Source organism: Oncorhynchus gorbuscha, linkage group LG19 (assembly GCF_021184085.1).
Source record: "Oncorhynchus gorbuscha isolate QuinsamMale2020 ecotype Even-year linkage group LG19, OgorEven_v1.0, whole genome shotgun sequence".
Taxonomy (NCBI): domain Eukaryota; kingdom Metazoa; phylum Chordata; class Actinopteri; order Salmoniformes; family Salmonidae; genus Oncorhynchus; species Oncorhynchus gorbuscha.
In genome coordinates, this window is record NC_060191.1 from 5,689,652 (window position 1) to 5,709,651 (window position 20,000).

A 20,000-nucleotide genomic window follows, 5' to 3' on the forward strand; every position below is an offset into this window, starting at 1 on the left:
GTGTGTGTGTGTGTGTGTGTGTGTGTGTGTGTGTGTGTGTGTGTGTGTGTGTGTGTGTGTGTGTGTGTGTGTGTGTGTGTGTGTGTGTGTGTGTGTGTGTGTGTGTGTGTGTGTGTGTGTGTGTGTGTGTGTGTGTGTGTGTGTGTGTGTGTGTGTGTGTGTGTGTGTGTGTGTGTGTGTGTGTGTGTGCCAGTAGTTCTGGAAACTCTGCACAGGGAACAAGATTTGTTTTAGCCCCAGGAGCTTTATCTCAGTGGACTGACATGGTCTTGAGGTGTGCAGATGACTGGAGGTCAGATACCTGGTCGGTAACCTCCTTCCCTCCCACCTCTCTCCCCAGCTCGGTGCGCGGGCGGCAGTGGGACCGTCGTCTGTCGGTGGAGGTGTGGGATTGGGATCGTACGTCTCGCAATGACTTCATGGGATCGCTGTCGTTCGGAGTGAGCGAGATATTCCGTCACTCAGTTAGCGGCTGGTTCAAACTGCTGGATCAGGATGAGGGAGAGTACTACAACATGCCTGTCCCTGACGAAAATGTAAGACATACTCTCATGCAGTGGATTATGGGTAGTGTAGTTAGAGTTATAGAATACATATATTATATATAACTATTGGTATATATAGGTATATTGTAAGTCGCTCTGGATAAGAGCGTCTGCTAAATGACTTAAATGTAAATGTAAATATTTAGACTCGGAGTATGACCAAACAAAATGTGTGTGAGTTCCCTCACTTTGGCCACCAGGGTGCAGGAGTGCTTCATTAAAATCCATACATTGCAGGTTTGTGTGCGTGTAGATGTGTGTGACAGTTTTATTATAACTAAGCACTCCCCCCCCTCCCCCTCCTCTCTTCAATAGGAGCCTAGTGGTCTAGATGCTATTCCCCCCTCCCTTCTCCCCCCCTCCCTGAGGCCTGCCCCTGTGTCTGTGTCTGTGTCTGTGTCTGTCCCCGTGTCTGCCCTGTCCCCCTCAGCCCCGTCAGTCTCCTGTCTGGCCACCCCACCTGCAGGACCCGTCAAGCCCAGGGTTTGCCTCCAGGACTTCAACTTCCTCATGGTGCTGGGAAAAGGCAGCTTCGGAAAGGTACTGAAACACACCTACACCTGTCTGTAGACACACTGTAATAAACATAACACACCTACACCTGTCTGTAGACACACTGTAATAAACATAACACACCCGTCTGTAGACACACTGTAATAAACATAACACACCTACACCTGTCTGTAGACACACTGTAATAAACATAACACACCCGTCTGTAGACACACTGTAATAAACATAACACACCTGTCTGTTGACACACTGTAATAAACATAACACACCCGTCTGTTGACACACTGTAATAAACATAACACACCTACACCTGTCTGTAGACACACTGTAATAAACATAACACACCCGTCTGTAGACACACTGTAATAAACATAACACACCTGTCTGTTGACACACTGTAATAAACAGCACACAACTGCCTGTTGACACACTGTAATAAACATTACACACCTGCCTGTTGACACACTGTAATAAACATTACACACCTGTCTGTAGACACACTGCAATAAACATAACACACCTGCCTGTTGACACACTGTAATAAACAGTACACAACTGCCTGTTGACACACTGTAATAAACATAACACACCTGTCTGTAGACACACTGTAATAAACATAACACACCTGCCTGTTGACACACTGTAATAAACAGCACACAACTGCCTGTTGACACACTGTAATAAACATTACACACCTGCCTGTTGACACACTAATAAACATTACACACCTGTCTGTAGACACACTGCAATAAACATAACACACCTGCCTGTTGACACACTGTAATAAACAGTACACAACTGCCTGTTGACACACTGTAATAAACATAACACACCTGTCTGTAGACACACTGTAATAAACATAACACACCTGCCTGTTGACACACTGTAATAAACATTACACACCTGTCTGTTGACACACTGTAATAAACATTACACACCTGTCTGTAGACAAACTGTAATAAACATAACACACCTGTCTGTTGACACACTGTAATAAACATAACACACCTGTCTGTAGACACACTGCAATAAACACAACACACCTGTCTGTTGACACACTGTACTAAACATAACACACCTGTCTGTTGACACACTGTAATAAACATTACACACCTGTCTGTTGACACACTGTAATAAACATTACACACCTGTCTGTTGACACACTGTGATAAACACAACACACCTGTCTGTTGACACACTGTAATAACACAACACACCTGTCTGTTGACACACTGTAATAAACATAACACACCGCCTGTTGACACACTGTAATAACATAACAAACCTGTCTGTTAACACACTGTAATAAACATAACACACCTGTCTGTTGACACACTGTAATAAACATAACACATCTGTCTGTTGACACACTGTAATAAACATTACACACCTGTCTGTTGAAACACTGTAATAAACATAACACACCTGTCTGTTGACACACTGTAATAAACATAACACACCTGTCTGTTGACACACTGTAATAAACATTACACACCTGTCTGTTGACACACTGTAATAAACATTACACACCTGTCTGTTGACACACTGTAATAAACATTACACACCTGCCTGTAGACACACTGTAATAAACATAACACACCTGTCTGTAGACACACTGTAATAAACATAACACACCTGTCTGTAGACACACGTAATAACATAACACACCTGTCTGTTGACACACTGTAATAAACACAACACACCTGTCTATAGACACACTGTAATAAACACAACACACCTGTCTGTTGACACACTGTAATAAACACAACACACCTGTCTGTTGACACACTGTAATAAACATAACAAACCTGTATGTTGACACACTGTAATAAACATAACACACCTGTCTGTAGACACACTGTAATAAACACTACACACCTGTCTGTTGACACACTGTAATAAACATAACACACCTGCCTGATGATGTAACACAATCAAAGTACAGGTATGACAGATAGTGTTACTGCCCAGTATTGTCCCTTGGGTCTAACTGAGTTGAAATTAAAACTCCATCAATGTCCTGCCAGCCATTCTATTAGATACTGTATAGACCAGAAACCATGAGGATTACATACACATTATTAGCATCATCAACATTGTTCTAGCTGTCTTTCAGATATTACTCTCAGTGGTCACCCACCCTGGCTAAACTCTCAACCTGGCACCTCACAATATCATGGCCCCCTAATCATCCCCTGCTGCCAGTTGTCTCTTCATCCCTTCTCCCCTGGGTCGTTGATCCTGGTATTGAATACAAGATGGTTCATCCGGCTACTCTACACACGCACACACAGACAGACACGCACACACTCCAGTCTATAATGTACTATTTGAAGGGACATTTGGAACTCCTTTTTGTTCTGTTCATAACTGGCAGATAGTCTACAGAGGAATAAACACTTATGTAAGAAAAATAGATACGACCTAAAGAAAGAAGAGACAGAGAGAGAGGGGGGAGGAGAAAGGGAGAGAGGGGAGAAAGGGAGAGAGAGATGGGGAGAAAGGGAGAGGGGGGGGAGAAAGGGAGAGAGAGGGGGAGAAGGGGGAGAAAGGAGAGAGGGGAGAAAGGTAGAGAGAGATGGGGAGAAAGGGAGAGAGAGGGGGAGAGAGAGGGGGGAGAAAGGGAGAGAGAGATGGGGAGAAGGGGAGAGAGGGGGGAGAAAGGGCGAGAGGGGAGAAAGGGAGAGAGAGATGGGGAGAAAGGGAGAGATAGGGGGAGAAAGGGAGAGAGAGGGGGAGAAGGGGGAGAAAGGAGAGAGGGGAGAAAGGGAGAGAGAGATGGGGAGAAAGGAGAGAGAGGGGGGAGGGGGGAGAAAGGGAGAGAGAGATGGGGAGAAAGGGACAGAGGGGAGAAAGGGAGAGAGAGATGGGGAGAAGGGGAGAGAGAGGGGGAGAAAGGGAGAGAGGGGAGAAAGGGAGAGAGAGATGGGGAGAAAGGGAGCGAGAGGGGGAGAAAGGGGAGAGAGGGGGGAGAAAGGGAGAGAGGGGAGAAAGGGAGAGAGAGATGGGGAGAAAGGGAGAGAGAGGGGGAGAGAGGGCGGGAGAAAGGGATAGATGGGGAGAAAGGGAGAGAGAGATGGGGAGAAAGGGAGAGAGGGGAGAAAGGGAGAGAGAGATGGGGAGAAAGGGAGAGAGGGGGGAGAGAGAGGGGGAGAAAGGGAGAGAGGGCAGAAAGGGAGAGAGAGATGGGGAGAAAGGGACAGAGGGGAGAAAGGGAGAGAGAGATGGGGAGAAGGGGAGAGAGGGGGGAGAAAGGGAGAGAGGGGAGAAAGGGAGAGAGAGATGGGGAGAAAGGGAGAGAGAGGGGGAGAAAGGGAGAGAGAGGGGGGAGAATGGGAGAGAGGGGAGAAAGGGAGAGAGAGATGGGGAGAAAGGGAGAGAGAGGGGGAGAGAGAGGGGGAGAAAGGGAAAGAGGGCAGAAAGGAGAGAGAGATGGGGAGAAAGGGACAGAGGGGAGAAAGGGAGAGAGAGATGGGGAGAAGGGGAGAGAGGGGGAGAAAGGGAGAGAGGGGAGAAAGGGAGAGAGAGATGGGGAGAAAGGGAGAGAGGGGGAGAAAGGGAGAGGGGGGGAGAATGGGAGAGAGGGGAGAAAGGGAGAGAGAGATGGGGAGAAAGGGAGAGAGAGGGGGAGAGGGGGGGGATGGTGAGAAAGGGAGAGAGAGATGGGGAGAAAGGGAGAGAGAGGGGGAGAAAGGGAGAGAGATATGGGGAGGGGGAGAAAGAGATGGGGAGAAAGGGAGAGAGAGGAGAAAGGGATAGAGGGGGGAGAGGGGGAGAGAGGGGGTGGAGAGAGAGAGAGAGAGAGAGAGAGAGAGAGAGAGAGAGAGAGAGAGAGAGAGAGAGAGAGAGAGAGAGAGAGAGAGAGAGAGGTTGTGGAGAGAGGGGGTGGAGAGAGAGTCAGTCTGTCTTTCTGATAGTTTGTCTGTCTTTCTGATAGTCAATCTGTCTTTCTGTGTGTCAGTCTGTCTTTCTGATAGTTTGTCTGTCTTTCTGATAGTCAATCTGTCTTTCTGATAGTTTGTCTGTCTTTCTGATAGTTTGTCTGTCTTTCTGATAGTCAATCTGTCTTTCTGTGTGTCAGTCTGTCTTTCTGATAGTTTGTCTGTCTTTCTGATAGTCAATCTGTCTTTCTGATAGTTTGTCTGTCTTTCTGATAGTCAATCTGTCTTTCTATGTGTCAGTCTGTCTTTCTGATAGTCAATCTGTCCTTCTGATAGTCAGTCTGTCTTTCTGTGTGTCAGTCTGTCTTTCTGATAGTTTGTCTGTCTTTCTGATAGTCAATCTGTCTTTCTGTGTGTCAGTCTGTCTTTCTGATAGTTTGTCTGTCTTTCTGATAGTCAATCTGTCTTTCTGATAGTCAATCTGTCTTTCTAATAGTTTGTCTGTCTTTCTGATAGTCAATCTGTCTTTCTAATAGTTTGTCTGTCTTTCTGATAGTCAATCTGTCTTTCTGATAGTTTGTCTGTCTTTCTGATAGTCAATCTGTCTTTCTGTGTGTCAGTCTGTCTTTCTGATAGTCAATCTGTCTTTCTGATAGTCAATCTGTCTTTCTGATAGTCAATCTGTCTTTCTGATAGTCAATCTGTCCTTCTGATAGTCAATCTGTATTTCTGTGTGTCAGTCTGTCTTTCTGATAGTTTGTCTGTCTTTCTGATAGTCAATCTGTCTTTCTGATAGTTTGTCTGTCTTTCTGATAGTCAATCTGTCTTTCTGTGTGTCAGTCTGTCTTTCTGATAGTCAATCTGTCCTTCTGATAGTCAGTCTGTCTTTCTGTGTGTCAGTCTGTCTTTCTGATAGTTTGTCTGTCTTTCTGATAGTCAATCTGTCTTTCTGTGTGTCAGTCTGTCTTTCTGATAGTTTGTCTGTCTTTCTGATAGTCAATCTGTCTTTCTGATAGTCAATCTGTCTTTCTAATAGTTTGTCTGTCTTTCTGATAGTCAATCTGTCTTTCTAATAGTTTGTCTGTCTTTCTGATAGTCAATCTGTCTTTCTGATAGTTTGTCTGTCTTTCTGATAGTCAATCTGTCTTTCTGTGTGTCAGTCTGTCTTTCTGATAGTCAATCTGTCTTTCTGATAGTCAATCTGTCTTTCTGATAGTCAATCTGTCTTTCTGATAGTCAATCTGTCCTTCTGATAGTCAATCTGTATTTCAGATAGTCAGTCTCTTTCTGTGTGTCAGTCTGTCTTTCTGTGTGTCAGTCTGTCTTTCTCTGTGTCAGTCTGTCTTTCTGCGTGTCAGTCTGTCTTTCTCTGTGTCAGTCTATCTTTCTGTGTGTCAGTCTGTCTTTCAGATAGTCAGTCTGTCTTTCTGCGTGTGAGTCTGTCTTTCTGTGTGTCAATCTGTCTTTCTGATAGTTTGTCTGTCTTTCTGATAGTCAATCTGTCCTTCTGATAGTCAATCTGTATTTCAGATAGTCAGTCTCTTTCTGGGTGTCAGTCTGTCTTTCTGTGTGTCAGTCTGTCTTTCTCTGTGTCAGTCTGTCTTTCTGCGTGTCAGTCTGTCTTTCTCTGTGTCAGTCTATCTTTCTGTGTGTCAGTCTGTCTTTCAGATAGTCAGTCTGTCTTTCTGCGTGTGAGTCTGTCTTTCTGTGTGTCAATCTGTCTTTCTGATAGTCAGTCTGTCTTTCTGATAGTCAATCTGTCTTTTAGATAGTCAGTCTGTCTTTCTGTGTGTCAGTCTGTCTTTCTGATAGTCAGTCTGTCTTTCTGTGTGTCAGTCTGTATTTCTGATAGTCAATCTGTCTTTCTGATAGTCAGTCTGTCTTTCTTTGTGTCAGTCTGTCTTTCTGTGTGTCAGTCTGTCTTTCAGGTAGTCAGTCTGTCTTTCTGTGTGTCAGTCTGTCTTTCTGTGTGTCAGTCTGTCTTTCTGTGTGTCAGTCTGTCTTTCCGATAGTCAATCTGTCTTTCTGATAGTCAATCTGTCTTTCTGATAGTCAATCTGTCTTTCAGATAGTCAGTCTGTCTTTCAGATAGTCAGTCTGTCTTTCTGATAGTCAATCTGTCTTTCTGATAGTCAATCTGTCTTTCTGATAGTCAGTCTCTTTCTGATAGTCAATCTGTCTTTCTGATAGTCAATCTGTCTTTCTGATAGTCAGTCTGTCTTTCTTTGTGTCAGTCTGTCTTTCTGTGTGGCAGTCTGTCTTTCTGATAGTCAGTCTGTCTTTCAGGTAGTCAGTCTGTCTTTCTGTGTGTCAGTCTGTCTTTCTGTGTGTCAGTCTGTCTTTCTGATAGTCAATCTGTCTTTCTGTGTGTCAGTCTGTCTTTCCGATAGTCAATCTGTCTTTCTGATAGTCAGTCTGTCTTTCAGATAGTCAGTCTGTCTTTCTGATAGTCAATCTGTCTTTCAGGTAGTCAGTCTGTCTTTCTGTGTGTCAGTCTGTCTTTCTGTGTGTCAGTCTGTCTTTCTGATAGTCAATCTGTCTTTCTGTGTGTCAGTCTGTCTTTCCGATAGTCAATCTGTCTTTCTGATAGTCAGTCTGTCTTTCAGATAGTCAGTCTGTCTTTCCGATAGTCAGTCTGTCTTTCTGATAGTCAGTCTGTCTTTCAGATAGTCAGTCTGTCTTTCTGATAGTCAGTCTGTCTTTCAGGTAGTCAGTCTGTCTTTCTGTGTGTCAGTCTGTCTTTCTGTGTGTCAGTCTGTCTTTCTGATAGTCAATCTGTCTTTCTGTGTGTCAGTCTGTCTTTCTGATAGTCAATCTGTCTATCTGATAGTCAATCTGTCTTTCTGATAGTCAATCTGTCTTTCTGATAGTCAATCTGTCTTTCTGATAGTCAGTCTCTTTCTGATAGTCAATCTGTCTTTCTGATAGTCAATCTGTCTTTCTGATAGTCAGTCTGTCTTTCTTTGTGTCAGTCTGTCTTTCTGTGTGTCAGTCTGTCTTTCTGATAGTCAGTCTGTCTTTCAGGTAGTCAGTATGTCTTTCTGTGTGTCAGTCTGTCTTTCTGTGTGTCAGTCTGTCTTTCTGATAGTCAATCTGTCTTTCTGTGTGTCAGTCTGTCTTTCTGATAGTCAATCTGTCTTTTTGTGTGTCAGTCTGTCTTTCAGGTAGTCAATCTGTCTTTCTGATAGTCAATCTGTCTTTCTGATAGTCAATCTGTCTTTCTGATAGTCAATCTGTCTTTCTGATAGTCAGTCTCTTTCTGATAGTCAATCTGTCTTTCTGATAGTCAATCTGTCTTTCTGATAGTCAGTCTGTCTTTCTTTGTGTCAGTCTGTCTTTCTGTGTGTCAGTCTGTCTTTCTGATAGTCAGTCTGTCTTTCAGGTAGTCAGTATGTCTTTCTGTGTGTCAGTCTGTCTTTCTGTGTGTCAGTCTGTCTTTCTGATAGTCAATCTGTCTTTCTGTGTGTCAGTCTGTCTTTCTGTGTGTCAATCTGTCTTTTTCTGTGTCAGTCTGTCTTTCAGGTAGTCAGTCTGTCTTTCTGATAGTCAATCTGTCTTTCTGTGTGTCAGTCTGTCTTTCTGATAGTCAATCTCTCTTTCTGATAGTCAATATGTCTTTCTGATAGTCAATCTGTCTTTGTGATAGTCAATCTGTCTTTCTGTGTGTCAGTCTGTCTTTCTGATAGTCAATCTGTCTTTGTGATAGTCAATCTGTCTTTCTGATAGTCAATCTGTCTTTCTGATAGTCAATCTGTCTTTCTGATAGTCAATCTGTCTTTCTGATAGTCAATCTGTCTTTGTGATAGTCAATCTGTCTTTCTGATAGTCAATCTGTCTTTCTGATAGTCAATCTGTCTTTGTGATAGTCAATCTGTCTTTCTGATAGTCAATATGTCTTTCTGATAGTCAATCTGTATTTCTGATAGTCAATCTGTCTTTGTGATAGTCAATCTGTCTTTCTGATAGTCAATCTGTCTTTCTGATAGTCAATATGTCTTTCTGATAGTCAATCTGTCTTTGTGATAGTCAATCTGTCTTTCTGATAGTCAGTCTGTCTTTCTGATAGTCAATCTGTCTTTCTGATAGTCAATCTGTCTTTGTGATAGTCAATCTGTCTTTCTGATAGTCAATCTGTCTTTCTGATAGTCAATCTGTCTTTGTGATAGTCAATCTGTCTTTCTGATAGTCAATATGTCTTTCTGATAGTCAATCTGTCTTTCTGATAGTCAATCTGTCTTTGTGATAGTCAATCTGTCTTTCTGATAGTCAATCTGTCTTTCTGATAGTCAATATGTCTTTCTGATAGTCAATCTGTCTTTGTGATAGTCAATCTGTCTTTCTGATAGTCAGTCTGTCTTTCTGATAGTCAATCTGTCTTTCTGATAGTCAATCTGTTCTTCTGATAGTCAATCTGTCTTTCTGATAGTCAGTCTCTTTCTGATTGTCAATCTGTCTTTCTGATAGTCAGTCTCTTTCTGATAGTCAATCTGACTTTCTGATAGTCAATCTGTCTTTCTGATAGTCAGTCTGTCTTTCTTTGTGTCAGTCTGTCTTTCTGTGTGTCAGTCTGTCTTTCTGATAGTCAGTCTGTCTTTCAGGTAGTCAGTATGTCTTTCTGTGTGTCAGTCTGTCTTTCTGTGTGTCAGTCTGTCTTTCTGATAGTCAATCTGTCTTTCTGTGTGTCAGTCTGTCTTTCTGATAGTCAATCTGTCTTTTTGTGTGTCAGTCTGTCTTTCAGGTAGTCAATCTGTCTTTCTGATAGTCAATCTGTCTTTCTGATAGTCAATCTGTCTTTCTGATAGTCAGTCTCTTTCTGATAGTCAATCTGTCTTTCTGATAGTCAATCTGTCTTTCTGATAGTCAGTCTGTCTTTCTTTGTGTCAGTCTGTCTTTCTGTGTGTCAGTCTGTCTTTCTGATAGTCCGTCTGTCTTTCAGGTAGTCAGTATGTCTTTCTGTGTGTCAGTCTGTCTTTCTGTGTGTCAGTCTGTCTTTCTGATAGTCAATCTGTCTTTCTGTGTGTCAGTCTGTCTTTCTGATAGTCAATCTGTCTTTTTCTGTGTCAGTCTGTCTTTCAGGTAGTCAGTCTGTCTTTCTGATAGTCAATCTGTCTTTCTGTGTGTCAGTCTGTCTTTCTGATAGTCAATCTGTCTTTCTGATAGTCAATATGTCTTTCTGATAGTCAATCTGTCTTTGTGATAGTCAATCTGTCTTTCTGTGTGTCAGTCTGTCTTTCTGATAGTCAATCTGTCTTTGTGATAGTCAATCTGTCTTTCTGATAGTCAATCTGTCTTTCTGATAGTCAATCTGTCTTTCTGATAGTCAATCTGTCTTTCTGATAGTCAATCTGTCTTTGTGATAGTCAATCTGTCTTTCTGATAGTCAAACTGTCTTTCTGATAGTCAATCTGTCTTTGTGATAGTCAATCTGTCTTTCTGATAGTCAATATGTATTTCTGATAGTCAATCTGTATTTCTGATAGTCAATCTGTCTTTGTGATAGTCAATCTGTCTTTCTGATAGTCAATCTGTCTTTCTGATAGTCAATATGTCTTTCTGATAGTCAATCTGTCTTTGTGATAGTCAATCTGTCTTTCTGATAGTCAGTCTGTCTTTCTGATAGTCAATCTGTCTTTCTGATAGTCAATCTGTCTTTGTGATAGTCAATCTGTCTTTCTGATAGTCAATCTGTCTTTCTGATAGTCAATCTGTCTTTGTGATAGTCAATCTGTCTTTCTGATAGTCAATATGTCTTTCTGATAGTCAATCTGTCTTTCTGATAGTCAATCTGTCTTTGTGATAGTCAATCTGTCTTTCTGATAGTCAATCTGTCTTTCTGATAGTCAATATGTCTTTCTGATAGTCAATCTGTCTTTGTGATAGTCAATCTGTCTTTCTGATAGTCAGTCTGTCTTTCTGATAGTCAATCTGTCTTTCTGATAGTCAATCTGTTCTTCTGATAGTCAATCTGTCTTTCTGATAGTCAGTCTCTTTCTGATTGTCAATCTGTCTTTCTGATAGTCAGTCTGTCTTTCTTTGTGTCAGTCTGTCTTTCTGTGTGTCAGTCTGTCTTTCTGATAGTCAGTCTGTCTTGCAGGTAGTCAGTATGTCTTTCTGTGTGTCAGTCTGTCTTTCTGTGTGTCAGTCTGTCTTTCTGATAGTCAATCTGTCTTTCTGTGTGTCAGTCTGTCTTTCTGATAGTCAATCTGTCTTTTTGTGTGTCAGTCTGTCTTTCAGGTAGTCAGTCTGTCTTTCTTATAGTCAATCTGTCTTTCTGTGTGTCAGTCTGTCTTTCTGATAGTCAATCTGTCTTTCTGATAGTCAATATGTCTTTCTGATAGTCAATCTGTCTTTGTGATAGTCAATCTGTCTTTCTGTGTGTCAGTCTGTCTTTCTGATAGTCAATCTGTCTTTGTGATAGTCAATCTGTCTTTCTGATAGTCAATCTGTCTTTCTGATAGTCAATCTGTCTTTCTGATAGTCAATCTGTCTTTCTGATAGTCAATCTGTCTTTCTGATAGTCAATCTGTCTTTGTGATAGTCAATCTGTTCTTCTGATAGTCAATCTGTCTTTCTGATAGTCAATCTGTCTTTCTGATAGTCAATCTGTCTTTCTGATAGTCAATCTGTCTTTGTGATAGTCAATCTGTCTTTCTGATAGTCAATCTGTCTTTCTGATAGTCAATCTGTCTTTGTGATAGTCAATCTGTCTTTCTGATAGTCAATATGTCTTTCTGATAGTCAATCTGTCTTTCTGATAGTCAATCTGTCTTTGTGATAGTCAATCTGTCTTTCTGATAGTCAATCTGTCTTTCTGATAGTCAATATGTCTTTCTGATAGTCAATCTGTCTTTGTGATAGTCAATCTGTCTTTCTGATAGTCAATCTGTCTTTCTGATAGTCAATCTGTCTTTCTGATAGTCAATCTGTCTTTCTGATAGTCAATCTGTTCTTCTGATAGTCAATCTGTCTTTCTGATAGTCAGTCTCTTTCTGATAGTCACTCTGTCTTTCTGATAGTCAGTCTGTCTTTCTGATAGTCAATCTGTCCTTCTGATAGTCAATCTGTCTTTCTGATAGTCAGTCTGTCTTTCTGATAGTCAATCTGTCTTTCTGATAGTCAGTCTCTTTCTGATAGTCACTCTGTCTTTCTGATAGTCAGTCTGTCTTTCTGATAGTCAATCTGTCCGTCTGATAGTCAATCTGTCTTTCTGATAGTCAGTCTCTTTCTGATAGTCACTCTGTCTTTCTGATAGTCAGTCTGTCTTTCTGATAGTCAATCTGTCTTTCTGATAGTCAATATGTCCTTCTGATAGTCAATCTGTCTTTCTGATAGTCAGTCTCTTTCTGATTGTCAATCTGTCTTTCTGATAGTTAATCTGTCTTTCTGATAGTCAATCTGTCCTTCTGATAGTCAGTCTGTCTTTCTGTGTGTCAGTCTGTCTTTCTGTGTGTCAGTCTGTCTTTCTGATAGTCAGTCTGTCTTTCTGATAGTCAGTCGGTCTACCTCTCCCCCCTCCCTCCCTCCCCCCTCCCCCTCCTTCCCTCCCCCTCCCTCCCCTCCCTCCTCCCCCCCTCCCCCAGGTACTACTGGCTGAGGAGAGAGGAAGTGAGCGGCTGTTTGCGGTGAAGGTGTTAAAGAAGGATGTGCTGTTCCAGGATGAGGACACAGAGAGTGCCATGGTGGAGAGGAGGGTTCTGGGACTGGCCAACCGCCCCCACTTCCTCACAGCACTCTACTCAGCCTTCCAGACAGAGGTGTGTGTGATGGAGCAACATGCCTTACCACAATACCCTCCTGGCAGTTTGCAGCAAAGTCCTTAAAGTGCATTCACTACATGTAGTCATTATGTCTGTCAATCAATAATGTAGAATAAACACTGTTCAGTCAATGAACAACCAGGGACATGTCAGTGCTTTGAACCACCAGGTCTTGAATCAACTTGATTTGGTCAATGAACCTCGAGTTTAAGACATTTAGGTGTTTCACCCTTTAATCATATTGGTCTGAGTTGACCCAGATCTGTGTTTAAATGAACCAATGAAATAATGAGCTTGCTTCCCTTAACAAGGTCATTAGTCCTGGAGGAGAGGTTATTTGAGAACAGATTGTTTTTCATTTTGACTGCAGGGGAATTACATCATGTGTATGTGTGTGTGTGTGTATGGGTGGGAGCGTGTGCCTACACGTACGTTGTGTGTGTGTATCATTGGGAAAATACCAGGGCAGTGGTACTAGTGATTATGTTTGTGTGGTCTTGTCTGTTTGCTCCCTCAGGTCAAACAATAATTAGTTGGACTATTTGACTAAAAGGTCAATTCATTTACCTCAAGCAATGTGTGTGTGTTTTCGTTTCCCTAGTAACAGCGTCATTATTTTCCATCACTCAGGACCGTCTCTACTATGTGATGGAGTATGTCAACGGAGGAGACCTCATGTTTCACATCCAGATAGTTGGCAAGTTCAAAGAGCCCCACGCAGCGTATGTATACAACCTACTTCCTTCTCTCTCCATCCATCGTTCCATCTGGTTTTATTAGTCAAGCAGAATGCCATACATATCACAGTCACCTCCACCATCCGTCCCCTCCCTGCTCTCCTCCCCTCTCCCTCCTGCTCCCTCTCAGCCAGGTGCTACCCCATCATCAATAAGCTGTGATCAGTCATCAATAGCTAACTCTATCTCTACCGAGCTCTCTATCACTGTGTCTCTCTGTGTCTCTCTCCCAATTACATTCTCTCTCTCTCTCTCTCTCTCTCTCTCTCTCTCTCTCTCTCTCTCTCTCTCTCTCTCTCTCTCTCTCTCTCTCACCTCTCTCTCTCCTCTCTCTCTCTCTCTCTCTCTCTCTCTCTCTCTCTCTCTCTCTCTCTCTCTCTCTCTCTCTCTCTCTCCCTCCCTCTCCCTCCCTCTCTCTCTCTCTCTCTCTCTCTCTCTCTCTCTCTCTCTCTCTCTCTCTCTCTCTCTCTCTCTCTCTCTCTCTCTCTCTCTCTCTCTCAGGTTCTATGCAGCAGAGATAGCCATAGGCCTCTTCTTCCTCCATACTAAAGGAATCATCTACAGGTATTACAGGAATCATCTACAGGTATTAAAGGAATCATCTACAGGTATTACAGGAATCATCTACAGGTATTACAGGAATCATCTACAGGTATTACAGGAATCATCTACAGGTATTACAGGAATCATCTACAGGTATTACAGGAATCATCTACAGGTATTACAGGAATCACATACAATATGTTTTATCTCTCTCTCTCTCTCTCTCTCTCTCTCTCTCTTCTCTCTCTCTCTCTCTCTCTCTCTCTCTCTCTCTCTCTCTCTCTCTCTCTCTCTCTATCTCTATGTCTCTATCTCTCTCTCCCTATCTCACAGGGATCTGAAGCTGGATAACGTGTTGCTGGACAGTGAGGGTCATATAAAGATAGCTGATTTTGGGATGTGCAGGGAGGGCATGTTTGAAGGTGACACCACACGTACCTTCTGTGGGACCCCAGACTACATCGCACCAGAGGTACTCCATTCATCACCCCTCTTACTCCCCTCACTCACTCCCTCTCATGCCCGCCCAGCACAGTACTTACCCCCCCACCTCTCACCTCTCATCCCTCCTGTCTCTGAGACATCCTCTGTCTTTCTGTTCGTTTGGCCACACTGTTTTCCAGAGCTGTGGCATGAGGCTGTCTCTTCTGCACCTCTCTTCACTTCATGTCTCCTGTCAATGTGTGTGTGTGTGTGTGTGTACAGTGTACAGTGTACAATGTACAGTGTACAGTGTATACAGTGTGTGCATGTGTTCTGTGTGTGAGAGACAGTGTGATTGGTGATTGGCATGTGAGAGACAATGTGATTGGTGTGTGAGAGACAGTGTGATTGGTGATTGGTGTGTGAGAGACAGACAGTGTGATTGGTGATTGGCGTGTGCGTCATTGTGGTATCATTAACCTCCTAGGTAAACCTGCAGGGGATTGATCATCTAATGAAAAATCTCTATTGATTTTCCTGCATCTGTCATTGTGGTCAATATCTGTCTGCCTGCCTGCCCTCCTGCCTGCCTGCCTGCCTGCCTGCCTGCCTGCCTGCCTGCCTGCCTGCCTGCCTGCCTGCCTGCCTGCCTGCCTGCCTGCCTGCCTGCCTGCCTGCCTGCCTGCCTGCCTGCCTGCCTGCCTGCCTGCCTGCGTATATAGTGTATATAATGTACCACAGATGTACAGCGTTTCCTGACCCTATGTGTAATCCTGTCCTCCCTCCTGTCCTCCCTCCTGTCCTCCCTCCTGTCCTCCCTGTCTGTCAGATTGTAGCCTACCAGTCCTATGGTAAGGCAGTTGACTGGTGGTCGTATGGGGTGCTGCTCTATGAGATGTTGGCTGGACAGGTATGACTTGACTTCTCCATTCTTTCTAGCACTGAATCTAGCACCAATGAATCTAGCACCAATGGCTTCAACACAATAGAAACAACTATGTCCCCTCTCTCTCTCAATTTCTATTTTAATTTAAGGGTCTTTATTGGCATGGAAAACATATGTTTGTAATGATCTTCGTCTGTTGTTTGTAGAAAGTCAGACCGAAATGCAGCGTGTAGGTTACTCATGACATTTAATGAAGAAAATGCTGTACATGAAATAACTGAGAATACAAAACAACAAACGAGTGAAACTAATACAGCCTATCTGGTGACTAACACTAAAGACGGGTACAATCACCCACGAAATACAACGCGCACTCAAGCTACCTAAATACGGTTCCCAATCCGAGACAACTAGAATCAGCTGACTCCAATTAGGAATTGCCTCAGGCAGCCAAGCCTAACTAGACACACCCCTACTAATAAACACTCCCAATTAATACAAACCCCAATACGAAATACAACATATAAACCCATGTCACACCCTGGCCTACCCAAACATATAACAAAAACACAAGATACAATGACCAAGGCGTGACAGAACCCCCCCCCTAAGGTGCGGACTCCGGGACGCACCTCAAGAGCATAGGGAGGGTCCGGGTGGGCGTCTGTCCATGGTGGCGGTTCTGGCTCGGGACGTGGACCCCACTCCATAAATGTCCTAGTTCCTCCCCTTCGCGTCCTAGGATAATCCACCTTCTCCGCCGACCATGGCCTAATAGTCCTCACCCTGATCCCCACATAACTGAGGAGCAGCTCGGGACCGAGGGGCAGCTCGGGACCGAGGGGCAGCTCGGGACCGAGGGGCAGCTCGGGACAGAGGGGCAGCTCGGGACAGAGGGGCAGCTCGGGATAGAGGGGCAGCTCGGGACAGAGGGGCAACTCAGGATAGAGGGGCAACTCAGGATAGAGGGGCAACTCAGGATAGAGGGGCAACTCAGGATAGAGGGGCAACTCGGGACAGCGGGGCAGCCCGGGACAGAGGGGCAGCCCGGGACCGAAGCAGCCCGGTAAAAAGGGGAAGACCGGTACTGAGGGGAAGCCCGGTACTGAGGGGAAGCCCGGTACTGAGGGGAAGCCCGGTACTGAGGGGAAGCCCGGTACTGAGGGGAAGCTCGGTACTGAGAGGAAGCTCGGTACTGAAAGGGAGCCCAGTACAGAATGGGAGCCCAGTACAGAATGGGAGCCCAGTACAGAATGGGAGCCTAGTACTGAGAGGAAGCTCAGTACTGAGAGGAAGCTCAGGCAGGTAGTAGGCTCCGGTAAATCCTGGCTGGCTGGTGGACCTGGATGATTAAGGTTGTCTGGCCGATCTAGAAGATCTTGGCAGACTGGCACTTCTGGCGGATCCTGGCAGACTGGCACTTCTGGTGGATCCTGGCAGACTGGTGACACTGGGCCGACAGGAGACTCCGGCAGCACAGGAGAGGAGAAAGGCTCTGGCTGAGCTGAACAGGCGGGAGACTCCAACAGTGCAGGAGAGGAGAAAAGCTCTGGCTGCGCTGAACAGGCGAGGCGCACTGGACGCGCTGGGCCGACTGGTAGCACTGGTAGCGCTGGACAGACAGGAGACTCCGGCAGCGCCGGAGAGGAGAAAGGCTCTGGCTCTGCTAAACAGGCTGGAGACTCCGATAGCACAGGAGGGGAGAAAAGCACTGGCTGTGCTGAACAGGCGATGCGCACTGGACGCGCTGGGCCGACTGGTAGCACTGGTGGCGCTGGACAGACAGGAGACTCCGACAGCACCGGAGAGGAGAAAAGCACTGGCTGCGCTGAACAGGCGAGGCGCACTGGAGGCCTGGTGCGTGGTGCTGGAACTGGTGGTACTGGCGCGAGGACACGCACAGGAAGCCTGGTGCGGGGAGCTGCTACGGGAGGACTGGTGTGTAGAGGTGGCTCTGGATAGACCGGACCGTGCAGGCGCACTGGAGCTCTTGAGCACCGAGCCTGCCCAAGCTTACCTGGCTCGATGCCCACTCTAGCCCGGCCAATAGGAAGGGCTGGTATGAGTCGCAGCTGGCTCTGCACCCGCACTGGAAACACCGTGCGCTCCATAGCATAACATGGTGCCTGCCCGGTCTCTCTAGCCCAACGGTGAGCACAGGGAGTATGCGCAGGTTTCCTACCTGGCATAACTATTCTCCCTTCTAGCTCCCTCCCAATAATTTTTTTGGGCTGTTTTTCCGGTTTCCAACCGCGTCGTCGTGCTGCCTCCTCATACATACGCCTCTCCGCTTTAGCAGCCTCTATTTCCTCCTTGGGACGGCGATATTCTCCCAGCTGCTCCCAGGGTCCTTGACCGTCTAATTCCTCCTCCCATGTCCAAATCTCCAAATGATGCATTCTCTCCCATTGCAACTGCTCTTCACGATTAACAGGGAGAGTAGGCTCAGGTCTGTTTCCTGACTCAGCCACTCTCTCTCTGCGCTTTCCCCTGTTACCTTCAGTTTTCGCTCTGTATAGCAATGCTTTCCTTCTCGATTCCATACGTGTATAGCCCTCTTCACATTGCTGCAGGGAATCCCAGGCGGGCTCCTGCACTCGCCCTGGGTCGGCTGCCCACCTGTCGATTTCTTCCCACGTCGTATAATCCTTGCTTCTGTTGTCCATAAAGTCCACCTTCAGATCCTGCCAGTTCACACGCTGCTCGGTCTGTGAATCGTGGTGGGTGATTCTGTAATGATCTTCGTCTGTTGTTTGTAGAAAGTCAGACCGAAATGCAGCGTGTAGGTTACTCATGACATTTAATGAAGAAAATGCTGTACATGAAATAACTGAGAATACAAAACAACAAACGAGTGAAACTAATACAGCCTATCTGGTGACTAACACTAAGACAGGTACAATCACCCACGAAATACAACGCACACTCAGGCTACCTAAATACGGTTCCCAATCCGAGACAACTAGAATCAGCTGACTCCAATTAGGAATCGCCTCAGGCAGCCAAGCCTAACTAGACACACCCCTAATAATACACACTCCCAATTAATACAAACCCCAATACGAAATACAACATATAAACCCATGTCACACCCTGGCCTACCCAAACATATAACAAAAACACAAGATACAATGACCAAGGCGTGACAATGTTCACATTGCCAAAGCAAGTGAAATAGATAATAAACAAAAGTGAAGTAAACAATCAGAAATGAGCAGTAAACATTACACTCACAGATTTCCAAAAGAATAAAGACATTTCAAATGTAATATTATGTCTATATACAGTGTTGTAATGATGTGCAGATAGTTAAAGTACAAAAGGGAAATTAAATATAAATATGGGTTGCATTTACAATAGTGTTTGTTCTTCACTGGTTGCCCTTTTCTTGTGGCAACAGGTCACACATCTTGCTGCTCTGATGTCACACTGTGGTATTTCACCCAGTAGATATGGGAGTTGATCAAAATTGGATTTGCTTTCAAATTCTCTCTCTCTCGCTCACCTCCCTCCCTCTTTTTCTATCTTCCTCCTCTTCCCTCCCATCCCTCCCAGCCTCCCTTTGATGGTGTTGATGAGGAGGAGTTATTTCAGTCCATCATGGAGCAGAGTGTCTCCTATCCCAAGAGTCTGTCCCGTGAGGCCGTCGCCATCTGCAAGGGGGTAATCTACATCCTATTCAATTCACTTAGTCCCCTCAAGAAGGCATATCTCACCATGTCATTTTTAAGTCAAGATAGTGGAAGGTACAGCATACTAACCTTGCAACTCTGCAAGAATGATATTTCAAGACAATGCTCCATCGTTCTATTGCTCTCGACCTCTTTTCTATCTCTCCTTCTCTCCTTTTACCTCCATTTTCACACTCTTTATCTTTCTTCCTCTCCACTGTGCCCAGCTCCTGACCAAGCACCCAGCGAAGCGACTGGGCGGAGGGGAGGAGGGGGAGAAAGAGATACGGGAGCATCACTTCTTCCGTTGGATGGACTGGGACCGACTGGAGAGAATGGAGATACAGCCTCCCTTCAAACCCAGAACTGTTAGTCTCTAACTCTACCTCCTCTATTCTCTCTCTACCTATTCCACTACCTCTACCTCCTGTATTCTCTCTCTACCTCTTCCTCTACCTGCTCTAATCTCTCTCTACCTCTACCTCTACCTCCTCTATTCTCTCTCTACCTCTTCCTCTACCTGCTCTAATCTCTCTCTACCTCTTCCTCTACCTCTACCTCCTGTATTCTCTCTCTACCTCTTCCTCTACCTCCTCTATTCTCTCTCTACCTCTTCCTCTACCTCTACCTCCTGTATTCTCTCTCTAACTCTTCCTCTACTTCTACCTCCTGTATTCTCTCTCTACCTCTTCCTCTACCTGCTCTAATCTCTCTCTACCTCTTCCTCTACCTGCTCTAATCTCTCTCTACCTCTTCCTCTACCTCTACCTCCTGTATTCTCTCTCTACCTCTTCCTCTACCTCTACCTCCTGTATTCTCTCTCTACCTCTTCCTCTACCTGCTCTAATCTCTCTCTACCTCTTCCTCTACCTGCTCTAATCTCTCTCTACCTCTTCCTCTACCTCTACCTCCTCTATTCTCTCTCTACCTCTTCCTCTACCTGCTTTAATCTCTCTCTACCTCAACCTCCTCTATTCTCTCTCTACCTCTTCCTCTACCTCTACCTCCCTACCTCCTATATTATATCTCTACCTCTTCCTCTAC

The 20,000-nt window shown here is 44.8% G+C and overlaps 1 protein-coding gene across 1 annotated transcript in view; it reads left to right on the forward strand.

The window, feature by feature from the left end:
* The window catches only part of LOC124005945 (protein kinase C gamma type-like), a 33,844-nt gene extending 14,508 nt beyond the window's left edge, over window positions 1-19,336 (forward strand). The window contains exons 8-16 of the mRNA XM_046315591.1: window positions 341-536; window positions 861-1,085; window positions 12,520-12,693; window positions 13,327-13,418; window positions 13,935-13,997; window positions 14,310-14,448; window positions 15,229-15,309; window positions 18,841-18,948; window positions 19,184-19,336. Of these exons, the coding sequence (XP_046171547.1) occupies window positions 341-536; window positions 861-1,085; window positions 12,520-12,693; window positions 13,327-13,418; window positions 13,935-13,997; window positions 14,310-14,448; window positions 15,229-15,309; window positions 18,841-18,948; window positions 19,184-19,336 (1,231 nt within the window). The remainder of the gene's footprint in view (window positions 1-340; window positions 537-860; window positions 1,086-12,519; window positions 12,694-13,326; window positions 13,419-13,934; window positions 13,998-14,309; window positions 14,449-15,228; window positions 15,310-18,840; window positions 18,949-19,183) is intronic.
* Window positions 19,337-20,000: the final 664 nt, after the last annotated feature.